This window comes from Ipomoea nil, unplaced genomic scaffold, assembly GCF_001879475.1.
Source record: "Ipomoea nil cultivar Tokyo-kokei standard unplaced genomic scaffold, Asagao_1.1 scaffold0706, whole genome shotgun sequence".
In the NCBI taxonomy this organism is placed as follows: domain Eukaryota; kingdom Viridiplantae; phylum Streptophyta; class Magnoliopsida; order Solanales; family Convolvulaceae; genus Ipomoea; species Ipomoea nil.
The window spans coordinates 2637779-2649834 of record NW_017617134.1 but is presented as its reverse complement, the minus strand read 5'-3'; the positions used below and the strand labels follow the sequence as shown (position 1 = coordinate 2649834).

General features: G+C 38.8%; 2 protein-coding genes across 2 annotated transcripts; both read right to left on the bottom strand.

Moving 5' to 3' along the window:
- Positions 1 to 223: 223 nt before the first annotated feature.
- LOC109176423 lies at positions 224 to 3497 on the bottom strand. The gene is made up of 3 exons (XM_019325853.1): positions 3001 to 3497; positions 1275 to 2904; positions 224 to 970 (listed from the first exon to the last, which is right to left on the bottom strand). The coding sequence occupies exons 1-3, from the start codon at positions 3495 to 3497 to the stop codon at positions 224 to 226; spliced, it is 2874 nt and encodes a 957-aa protein (XP_019181398.1).
- Positions 3498 to 3625: 128 nt separating this feature from the next.
- On the bottom strand, positions 3626 to 4728 carry LOC109176422. Its single transcript, XM_019325852.1, has 2 exons — positions 4051 to 4728; positions 3626 to 3778 (listed from the first exon to the last, which is right to left on the bottom strand). The coding sequence occupies exons 1-2, from the start codon at positions 4726 to 4728 to the stop codon at positions 3626 to 3628; spliced, it is 831 nt and encodes a 276-aa protein (XP_019181397.1).
- Between the last annotated feature and the right edge of the window lie 7328 nt (positions 4729 to 12056).

Below are 12056 nucleotides of genomic sequence, written 5' to 3'. Positions count from 1 at the left end.
GTAAAGGCAGAGCACCACTGCAAAGCGCCCTGAAGAGAGAGAGAGTTTCCGCCTCTAAGGCCGATGATGCATTAACATGAAAGTGCAAACTCGCTATAAGGCACCCACGGGAGTCCCGCAAACACGCTCCCCCCGCGGCACCACTAGGACCAAAGGCCGCATCAGTGTTAAGTTTTAGCCTCCCCTGCGGCGGAGTAAGCCACTTAATCCACGCCATCCGTCTCTACGGCTGTACAGCGAATCCGGCCACAATACCCACTGCAATAAGAAGATCATCACCAGGTCCCTTGCGCCGAACACTTTTAAAAGTTGAGATCTCGTACAGCTCACGCTTGACCCGGTTTATAGTAATTGAAGCCGGCATTGAACCATGACCATAGATGCCTTGGTTGTATGAACACCAAAGCAGATATAGGAAAAGGCAAGGCAGCAGCCTCGCGCACCACTCGACAGCCGAACCTGGAGGTGCAAACAACCACCAAGCATGGCATTCCGCCCTGAGCGAAGATGCCGCTGTAAACATGCCAAAAATCCCTCGAAAAAAATTCCAAACCTGTTTAGCATTCCTGCAGTGATAGAGACAATGTTCCAAATCAGCTGATGAGCAATGGCATAGAGGGCAAACTGATGGCAAATAGAGATTAAACTGTTGGAGAATGTCTGGAAAGGGTAAGCAGCAACGTAGCAGCCTCCACATGAAAACCGAGATCCTCGAAGGCACCCCCTCTCCCCAAATGCAACAAGAGGACAAACTCTTGGACGCCTTCAATCTCAGCGCTTCATAAGCTGACGACAAGGTGAACTCTCCAAACGTATCAAGAGTCCATACAACCGCGCCTGAAGTGACTGTAGAGTTGTCATCTACAAATGCTTGAGGCTGGAGCATTCGCCTCCAACGAGTCCCCTTGGAGAAAACCGAAGTAGAGCTTGGCTGAGTACGCCTCCTGGATGGTGTCGAGAGACCGGATGCCTATACCGCCGTCCTCTGTAGGGAAACACACCCTTTGCCAAGATGTCCAATGCCGCTTTGGCCTGCCACCATCCGAACCCCAAAAAAAATTAGCAAACCTTGACTCAATAGCTTTTTGTGTCTACCTGGGCAAGGGAACCGAGGCTGCCGTATACAGTGGGATCGTAGATAAAACAGACTTAATTAAAGTTAGCCTCCCTCTTGGCGATAAAAACTTGCGCTGCCAGCTTAGCAACCTGCTATCAACCCTTTCAAGAATATGATTATAAAAAATGGGCTTGTTCCTGCCTTTGAAAAGACTTACGCCCAAATATCTAAACGGCCAATTTGATTGCTGCATGTTCAAAACCCCGGACATTGCACTCACCCTACTGTTAGCGCACCTCCTTGAGGTTATAAAAAAACTCTTATTGTAGTTTATTTTCTGCCCTGAGCCTTCTTGGTAGTGCAACAAGAGTTCCGCCAGTGCTCTTAGCGAAGCTATGGACACATTTACAAAGATAACAATATCATCTGCGAAGGCTAGATGAGTGATCTGCGGATTGGCTGGGGACGTGTAATAAGGTGTTAATAATCCAACCCCCATCTTCATAATAAGCAACCGGGATAAAGCTTCAAAGGCTAAGATGAAGAGAAGAGGGGACAACGGATCACCTTGTTTGACTCCCCTGGAAGGCTGAAAGAAACCAGAGCTGACCCCGTTAACCAGGACGGACAACCTTGTTGCTTCTAAATTACCCATAATAACATTGATGAACCTGCTCGGGAAGCCAAGCTTTTCCAAAACTGCCCGGAGATAGGCCCATGACACTCTGTCAAAAGCTTTCATCATATCTAGCTTTATGATTACGTTAGACCCCCGACACCGCTTATCAATATATTGGAGCATCTCAAGAGCAAGCAAAATGTTGTCCTGTATATTCCTACCTGAAACAAACCCCACCTGCTCGCGAGAAATAAGCTTTGGAAGGATTGGGCTTAGCCTGGAAGCAACAATTCTCGTGAAAATTTTACTGGCGAAGGTGCAAAGGCATATCGGCCTATAATCAGCAAAGGACCCCGGATGATCTTTTTTTGGAATTAATACAATTTGTGCACTTGCTATCGCTCGCGGGATAGGGACACCCACGAGAAAATCTTGAACTGCCCAGAAAACATCCTCTTGTATCAAATCCCAACAGTGCTTGAAAAAAACCCCAGAGAATCCATCGGGTCCAGCTGCACTGTCTGGATCAAGCTTCCAGACCGCGGCTTTTACCTCTTCTCTCGAAAGAAGCGCAATGAGCCTGGCTGCGTCACTTGGGTCTAAGCCCGAAGGTAAACATTGCAGAAGGGTATCTAGCCCCAAGCATTCTTCTGTCGAAAAAAGCCCCGAGAAGAAGGTGACTGCTTCATTTCGAATTTCATCTTGTTCAGTGACTATAAGACCATTTGCATCTTTCACCGCCGAGATACGTTGTCGCCGATGTTTTTCTTTCACGACCGAGTGAAAGAATTTTGTATTTGCATCCCCCTCTCGCAACCACCTTGCTCGAGTTTTTTGCTTCCAAAAACACTCCTCCTGTTTAAGAGCCAACAGAAGATCAGCTTGTAGAGCATGTAGAGCTGTGCGCGTGTCTTCTGCAGGCCTGTCCTCATAAACACGCTCCGCCTCAGAGACCCTCATTTCCAAACTCTGAATGCGGTCGAAGATATTTCCAAAGGTGTTCTTGTTCCAGTGTTTTAAGTCCGTTTTGAGGCGTTTTAGTTTGAAAGCCAAAGCTCTCATTCCTCCTCCATCCGCGATCATACCCCAACTTTGCATGACCACCTCCATGAACCCCGGGTGAGAGAACCACATACTCTGGAAACGAAACTGCTTAGGAATAGACACAGCCTCGTTTGTACCATTGAACAGAAGGGGTGCATGATCTAAAGAGGTCCGGGCTAGGACCCTGACCCGCACATCGGTGAAAAAATCCCGACAAGCCTAATTCATGAGATAGCGATCTAGGCGTTTCCACACCGGCTCCGAAGTTCGCACCCCATACCAGGTATACTGATTACCCAGAATGGCTATATCGACTAAGTTATTACTATTGGTGTCCGGATTAGCATTACCCCTATATTCAGTCAGGCTAGAAATAACATTGAAATCACCACCTAGAAGCACCGGCGATGAATCTTCCAGCACAGCCGTTAATTGTTCCCAAAGTTGCAATCTCTCAGTTCGAGTGTGGCTACCATAGACTGCTACATAACAGAAAGCAAAACGCCAAGGCAAGTAAATAATATTGCAACAGAGAAACTGCTCAGCATCTATTACCACCTCCACTTCATAATCTTCAGTCCAAAGCAGCCAAATTTTAGATTCCATAGAGGCATAACCATTCGAGAAGCCTAGTTCAGTGATCATCGAACTTAAGCGATCTTGGGCGAGCATTGGCTCAATTATTGCAGAAAAGCGGATGCGCTTACGTCGGAGAAGTCGCTTGAGTCTACGCCGTGAGGAAAGTAGACCCCTGACATTCCAACTGAGCAAATTCATTTCAAACGATGGGAGAACGAGACCCTTGTGATCTTCCCAGCTGTGAGCCTAGTCGTTACAGCCGGAACTTGATTAGAGTAATCTTTCCTTTGACGGGTTTTTTTCTTTGTAACTGCGACCAAGTTCTCCTATCTCTTACCCCCCAGCTTCTTGGCAAAAGTTTTGCTTGCTTCTTTCCAGGACTCCAACATAGAGGGAGTGTATGCCTGGGCATTTTGAATTTCATCCCCATCTGACAAGTGTCCAGGCTGTGATTCTGATTGAGACAATGGTTGTACCCCCTAATCATCAATAATGTTCACCCCTAATATCGCATTAGCGTCTGGTACTTCCACTGGCGCTGTCGAATTCTCAGATTCCGGGAGGTGGCTCTCTAAGCAGTGTGTGTTCTCTGCGTTTTGACCATCACTGGGTGTAACTGCCTGGCGCCAACACTTTCGTGGAGGCACTAAAAGCGGTAGACGCACAGGGCGGTCAGGATCGGCATCCCGCCTTGGCTCGGGCTGGTGATCTTTTTGCATCTTGCATTCCCTCGTGAGGTGCCCAAACTTACGGCATCCGAGCAGTAGGGCGGTACGAACTCATAGACGACTCTCTGGGCAAAACCTCCATATGATCCGTTATTAATCCACACCTGATCCGTTAGAGCTGCACTAGCGTCCAATTCCACACAAACACGAGCAACAGAGGGACGATTGTGCGCTAGAGTGGAGCTATCAACCTTAAGGGGGGAGCCGATAAGGTTCGCTATTGAATAAATAGCCCGTTTGTCCTGCAAATGTGTTGGTAGACCCTCTAGGGCTATCCAAACCGGAACGATTGGCGACTCCATATCCGGCCTGAAATCCGGCATCCATTTGAAAACCCGCATGAGAGATCCCTTGATGGACCATGTTTTCCGCAGCCAGCATCCCTGGAAATCGACCTCATGGTCGAAATTCATCAGAACGTGCTTCTGATCCAGCAGCCCGAGTGAGAAGGCACCACCAAACCCAATTAAATCGAAGGCTTTCCGCAGCTCTGTCATCGGTGGACGACTCTTCATAAATTTGCCAACCAGCGCGAACTTGAACTTGTGCGCAAAGAGGCGTGCATCTTCATCCGAGAAAGAAACCGCCGGCATCCCCTTAAAACGCTCTGGCGGCCGAAGTGGGATAGGCGTGGAAGGAGACGAAAGGATGTCCGCAAAGGAACAAGGAGGGGGCGCGGCAGCCCCCGAAGGCGCTGCCATGAGATTTTGCGATCGAAGGAAGTTTAGCACAAAAGACGGAGCGTTTTGTAACTGACTTATGTAATAACATTTACTATTACCTCAAAATTTATTCCGTGAACCAAACGTGTTGTTAGAGTATTCAGGATACTCAATAAACAAACATCTTTTTGTTCTAGCTTTTAACTTGTCTTTGCTAAGATCTGGGGATAAGAACATGTAGTGCTACACAACCCTAAACTCTCATATAATTCAACTTTGGCGACTTCCCAAATCAAAGTTCATATGGAGTCTTTTCAATGACTTTTGAAGCAAGGTACCCTATTCAGAATGTGAACAGCAACTAGAAGTGTTTCCCCCCAAAAGGAAGCAGGCAAATTTGCAAGAGCTAACATCACACTACTGAAAATTATGGAATTTCCGACCACCTGAAAGTGATCTTAAATCAAGTCGAAAGCCTTGTTCCGACCACTTTTGGTATCCGGAAAAACCTTTATTGCTATTTCCGGCCACTTTTTGCTTTCAATTTGATTTAAGATCACTTTCAAATAATAATACTATGGGTCTTGGATGGGTTTTGCGAGATGAACATGGTGTTTTCTTAGCAGCAAAGGGTGTGCGTGTGGAAGGAAATTATGGCGTAAAAGAGGTGGAGGCGGATTGTGTGCGTGAAGCTTTGAGCTGGCTAAAAGGAACCGGAATGGGGGAGGTCGATGTTGAGACTGACTCGCAGTTGGTTTACTATGCTTTATGTTCAGACTCTTTCAATTCTGTTTTTTCTTTAATAATTGATGATATAAAAGAAGTTGCATCTTCTATGCATGATGTACACTTTTGTTTTGCTAGGTGATCTGCGAATCGTGCTGCCTACATTTTTGCTCGAGAAACCGTTTCTGCGTCAGGTTGCGGGGAGTGGTTTGACAATCCTCCTCAATTTCTCATCGATTGTATTTCCTCTGAGTTAATTCATTAAGTTTTTCTCTTCAAAAAAAAAAAAAATTATAATTTGTATAGTACTAACACAATGCTAACATATATGTAATTGATTACCTTGTTTTGTATTTACAAGCTCCTTTCAAATAATGCAGTCACACAATATTAACATATTAAGATTTGATGACTTTGTATTGTATTCACGCTATTATGTGTTTTAACATAAAAACACAATTTATATTATAAAAATTCATAATTTCAATACTAAAATTACACAATTTATATGTCGTTTAGGACTAGAGTTCACCTTGTAAGGAGGACACTAGTCCATGGTATAACAACTCCTTAACAATGTGCTTCAATTTTCTAAGAATGGTTCAATCAGTTCACACATATATGTGAAATTTTAATGCTTAAGAATTTAAGTTTGACAGCCCAAAATAACCAATAATGGTGTGCTATAAAAGGAACTTTTGTGTCAAGAAAATGTTTCCCTTTATACTGGTGTAACGTACTAGAAAGGAAGTTTCATGTCTCTCTCTCTCTCTCGCGTTTTTCGAGTGGAGAGAGGGGCTGCATCAGAGCATGAAATTCAATAATTATTGTGTGGATTGTGGTTTACACAATTGTATGGACTACGGTATAAAAATGACATCATTTCATGTAAAATAAATTCACGTGATCCACTACAACATACAATTTTTATAATTAATAATGTACCATATTCTAAAATATAATGTACATTATTCTAACTCAAAAAGTGCATTATCTTATTACATAAGTTTCATTATTCTAACACATAATGTACATTATTCTACACAAAAATACATTATTCTAACTCATAAAATTCGACGTCGTTATTTTGGAGCTGATAATTTACCCCCTGAGATTATCACATGCCTCGAGGAGTTTTAAGATATTTTAGTGTTTGACTACCAGGCTCCCAAATTCTACTCCCTTAGTTGGTTAGTTATACTCTATGATGTAAGGCAGTCCAGGAAAAGTTGTCTACGTAAAAATTTTTAGAGTAGAAAGTAAAAGTTTAGAGTAAAGTTGAGAGTAAATGTAATATTTTCTTAGGTTTAAACCCTAATGGGGTGTTTGGTATGATGAAATTGTAATTTCATTCCTACCAAATTTCATGAAATTACAATTTCATGGTTTAGTTAGAGTGAAATTGCAATTCCTAGGTCCCCTATAGGAATTGCAATTCCATACTTTGTGGAATTGTAATTCTATATTCAATTACTATTTACCCTCTTCTTCTTCTTATTTTATTATTTTTTGAATGCTACTGACTCTATGACAATGTAGTATCTGTTCGTAATTACTTTCTCAACCTACTGAAGCACAAAGAGTCAATAACGTCTCCATTGAGACTCGAACTCACGCCTTATTATTATTATTATTATTATTATTATTATTATTATTATTATTATTATTATTATTATTACTAGTAATTCAACCGCGCGATACACGGAAAAAAATTATGTTATTATAAATATAAATAAAAAATAGAAAAAATAAAATATTTTAAATTATTTTATATAATAATATTTTTGAGCTTCCATTGGTCAAGTATTTATTATTTTTATAGAATACAAAATTACAATTAAAATTAAAATTAATATTAAAATTATAATTTTGTATAGTTAATATGATCTCTAATTATGTGCATATTCAAATAAACTTATAGAGAGAATTTACATAATTACATTGATTTATTCTTAATTGTATTTCATCTCTATTATAATTTTCACAATATGAATAATAACTAAGATAATTACATTTGGAAAGCAAATTTCAAATTTTGTATGTGTAAATTTAAACTCTAATTGAACACATTTTTTATATAATTATATAATATATAGCTATTTTATTTTTCAAAAGTATATTTTTTATATGATTATATAATATATAGCTATTTTATTTTTTAAATGTTGTGCTTTTTTTTTTTTTAATAATAAAGGATGTTGTGGCATTAATTGTAACATTAATTATTTCCGAAACCATATAACTTTATTATATAAAGGATTATTATTATACAATGACATTTTAGTCTTTATGCATTTCTTTCTTTTCATCAATTCTTTATAATTATATTCTAAACCACACTTAGACTTATGACTAACTATGCCCGACCTGTGTCGGTTTCGGGTACAGGTACACTTTTGTGGTTGATCGTTCGAGCTTTTTCTGGAAGTATGGCATGGGTTATTTCAGCGCCGTAGCGCCTCGTACTCAAACATTGGTTCGAGGCATTTTCTCTACCCCTTCTTACCGTGAAAGGGCACCTTACGCTCTTGAACCGAAAACCATCTTTCGGCTAACCTAGCCTCTTCCGTCCCTCGGGACCCAACAAAGCTATAGTACAGGAATATTCACCTGTTGTCCATCGACTACGCCTTTCGGCCTGATCTTAGGCCCTGACTCACCCTCCGTGGACGAACCTTGCAGAGGAACCCTTAGATTTTCGGGGCATTGGATTCTCACCAATGTTTGCGTTACTCAAGCCGACATTCTCGCTTCCGCTTCGTCCACCCCTACTCGCGCGGAGGCTTCTCACTAAGGCGGAACGCTCCCCTACCGATGTCTTTTCCAACTTTCATATTGTTGTTCGGCAACGCCGTGACCGAAACTGTAGGACGACTGACTTAGAATTTGACTGAAAACAGTACTCAATCAACGCACTTCAACTAAAAACCAGACCGACATGGGTTTGAGTGCATTTATTCACGTTACTGTTTAAAAAGGCAATTCTGATTTCTGAAACTATGTGCATTCATTAGAGGAAAAATGTTAGAAATTTCTCATTTCCATTTTTTTTTTTTTTTTGAGATAAGGAATTGAGAAGTGTGTGTATAGTAGAGTTTGATCAGGTGCGGCCGCGTCTTAAAGTACGATCAGTGCGGCGATCGCAACAATAGTTATGCAAATATGTATCAACACTATTAAGAAATGCACAACACAAATATGCACCATTAGGTATGCATGCATCACTAAAAAAATACACCATTAGTTATGCATAAAAGCACCACACAGTGTTAGTAAAATGGATAATTAGGTATAGAGAGTTATGGTGCATTATTTTGGGTGTGTTTGTGCGTTTTTTGGTTTATTTGTCCATTTTATTATTGTGCATTTTTCTAACACTATTAGTGTTTTTTTCAAGCGGCTGTATGCCTGCATTTAAGCAAAGTAATATATATATATATATATATATATATATATATATATATATATATATGAAAGAGAAAGACTAAATGTGGAATAACATTTTCCAGTATATATTTATGAGTTAATTCTATTTTTTGTCCTAAATTTATAAGTGATAGTCCATTTTTAGTCCTTTTTTATCATAACATTCATTTTTGGTCTTAGTATTATTGTGACATGATCAATTTTGATCCTTTATCAAAGAAATTGTTAAAATTTCGTTAAATACAATGACATTTTGTTCTTTAATTATGATTTTTTTTCAAAAAAAAAAAAACATAAAAAATATAATGGGTTAAGGCACTTTGTATTGAAAAGATCAAAATTTCTTTTAATTTAACAAAATTTCAACGATTTTGTTGATAGAGGATCAAAATTGATCATGTAAAAATAATGCTAGACCAAAAAAGGATGTGTTTATAAAAAGGAACTGTCACCTATAAATCTAGGACAACAAATGAAATTAACTCATATATTTATTACCAAAAAAAGGAATTTTCTTTAATGAATTTACAATATTATTTTAAGGAATCTCACATGCAAATTATCCAATGAAACCGTTCTTGACTCCAGCGATCCAGTTTTTGTCAATTCGATTTTATTTAGTCAGTACCACTGGACAATATTTGAACGCATTTATTCTCCACGCGGAAGCTAAGACATTTTTATTTTCACGTTTTCAAGAATACATTCGTATTCTTACGTAGTGACCATGCCTATATATACACATGCATCTCCTATCCATCCACATAGTATTAAATATTATTATATATTGAGACCAAAACATGCAGTCCAATAGTAGCATACCGAGACCAGCCCGGCATTTGAAGGAGAAATATCGGCGGACGCAAATGAAAACCCTTTATCGTCACCTCGCCTCTCTCGTCTCTACTGCTCAAAACTCTCTGGTATTAATATTTAGTATTCTTTGATCAATGCTTATAATTAAGATGGACCATAACCCACGTAATTGTATCGATCATACATTATTTTTATAGATTTATTATTTGAAAGTGCACAAAACGCAATGAAAACAGTTTCAAAGTTTATTATTTATTTGCATAAGATTTACTATTATTTGAACGTGTAGAAACTGATTAAAGTTCTAGGCTCACTTCTGTTGTATATAAGGTTCATTATTTGTTGAATATATCTTATTTCTTTGTAGAGCATAATTGAACTTATTCGGCACACTTACAAATCTGATAGTAAATCTAGATAGGTTCACTATTTTTATGCATCAATTAAATTCACTATTTGTGGGAATATATTTTGATGCATGCGGCGTACGACAGAGAACATCGCCGGCGTTTGATGTGGTCGATCAAGCCACAAACTACATCAAACAACTAGAGAACAACGTTAATGATCTGAAAGCAAGAAAGGATTGTCTACAACTCCCAGTTGAAATCGCTGTGAATGAAAGTGAGACAGGTGAAACTTTGGAGATAAATATAGTGTGTGGGTCGGAGAAGAAGAAGCTGAAGATGAGTAAAGTGTTTCAGATTCTCAAAGAAGAAGGCGTTGAAGTTGTGAGTGCAAGCAACTACACTGTGGATCTCAAGATCTACCATACCATTCTTTGCAAGGTATATATTGTACACACATACAGGCATTTTCATCTCATCTGGATGATGGGTTGTGTAAGCATCAGCTGATTCATCTAGCTAGCTGCAGGAAATTTAGTGTTCTTATTAATTATTCTTATGATCTCCCAAATACTGCCTACTGAACCATTGAGTTAAGCCTGTGCAGGCTAATTCCCGCACTAATATACTCCATCATGCATGTTTTGTCCACAAAAAGTCAGAATTCCTTTGCCCTCAGGACCTCATAGCTCAGTCTGATGGGATAGTGGATGGGTAAATCATAGTGATACAGCAAACCATGAGGTAGAAGGGCCAGTGTCTGGTGCCCACAAGGAGCCCACTGTATTAGGTGTCAATTGGAAAATACTATGTCTTCTCCCATATTCTACTCTCACAGACAAAACGTTGATGTAGACACTTGTATTGGGATCCACATAAAAAAAAAAAAACTTATTAGAGTCAACCACATCACGAAGTAAAATTAAGGGAGTAAGATTGAGAGTACATGTAGTAAAACTAGTGCCAATTATTATACCCAAGCCCAGGGTCCACTTGCATTGTGGACACATGTCAAAAAATTATGTGTTTACAATTGCCTTCAATTAATAAATTATGTGTATGTATATAAATTTAAATTCACATAATTTATTAACTACATGCACATAATATGTTATCTGTAAAAACAAAATATGTTGTTACTAACATATGTATGTGTTTCTAGTTAACAAATTATGTGCCTTCAATTTATTTACAGGTACATAATAAATATGTTAAGTGTATACACATAATCTGAATATCATTTTGAACCAGGGCAGGATTCACCATGTAAGGTGAACTATGATGGTCCATGGTATAATTTGCTCATTAGGTGTAACTTTAATACTGTGTATGGCTGAGCTCGATAATGTGTCCTTACCCATAATCTACCACCTAAGAACCAACTTAATTGTCAGTACCCCACACTCGATTATGAATGTTTTCGCAGGTTGCGTTGCATCGTTGATTTATCTTTAGTTGTTGTTGATTATGAGTTTGTTGATGAAAATGCTAACTGTTTTTCTTAATTTTTTGTTGAATAGGCATTTACACCTAGACTTCGAATGGATACCATTAGAGTGAAAGAACGCTTAAACAACTTTATTTCTAACAAATCATCATATCAATTAATGATGACAAGACCAAATAGCCTTTGGACTGCCTCAGCTTAAATGGTGTATGTGAATGCCTTAATTATCTTTTGGGACACTAAGTTAGTGCGGCTTTCAAGTTTACTTAGGGCACATGGTTTCTTTTAGTTTTAGTTTTTTCCTTTATCATTTGGTTGTCTAAGACTCTTGTGATCAAGTTTTAGGGCCATTTTTCATTTAGGCCTTCATTGGCACATGTTTTTTTTTATTGTTTTAATACAATTATGTTTTTTATACTTGTAATGGAAGGGTTTGTTCGAACTCCTTATATTAGTATAGAGAAGTTGATTTTTCTGTGCTCTAAATAAAAACTAAAATGATGTTGAAAGTATGATCTATACACATGTTATATGAAATATCTACAATGCCTTTTTTTAAGGAAAATTTGTAATTTATACCCCTCACAAATATGATACTCCGTATT

Coding starts and splice junctions, on each gene's coding strand:
- LOC109176422 (XM_019325852.1), bottom strand. CDS start 4,728: ATGGCAGCGCCTTCGGGGGCTGCCGCGCCCCCTCCTTGTTCCTTTGCG. Junction 3,779..4,050: donor CGCCCTACTGCTCGGATGCC/GTAAGTTTGGGC, acceptor ATTGATGATTAG/GGGGTACAACCATTGTCTCA.
- LOC109176423 (XM_019325853.1), bottom strand. CDS start 3,497: ATGAATTTGCTCAGTTGGAATGTCAGGGGTCTACTTTCCTCACGGCGT. Junction 2,905..3,000: donor CTGGGTAATCAGTATACCTG/GTATGGGGTGCG, acceptor TGTGCGGGTCAG/GGTCCTAGCCCGGACCTCTT. Junction 971..1,274: donor GGCCGTTTAGATATTTGGGC/GTAAGTCTTTTC, acceptor ACGGCGGTATAG/GCATCCGGTCTCTCGACACC.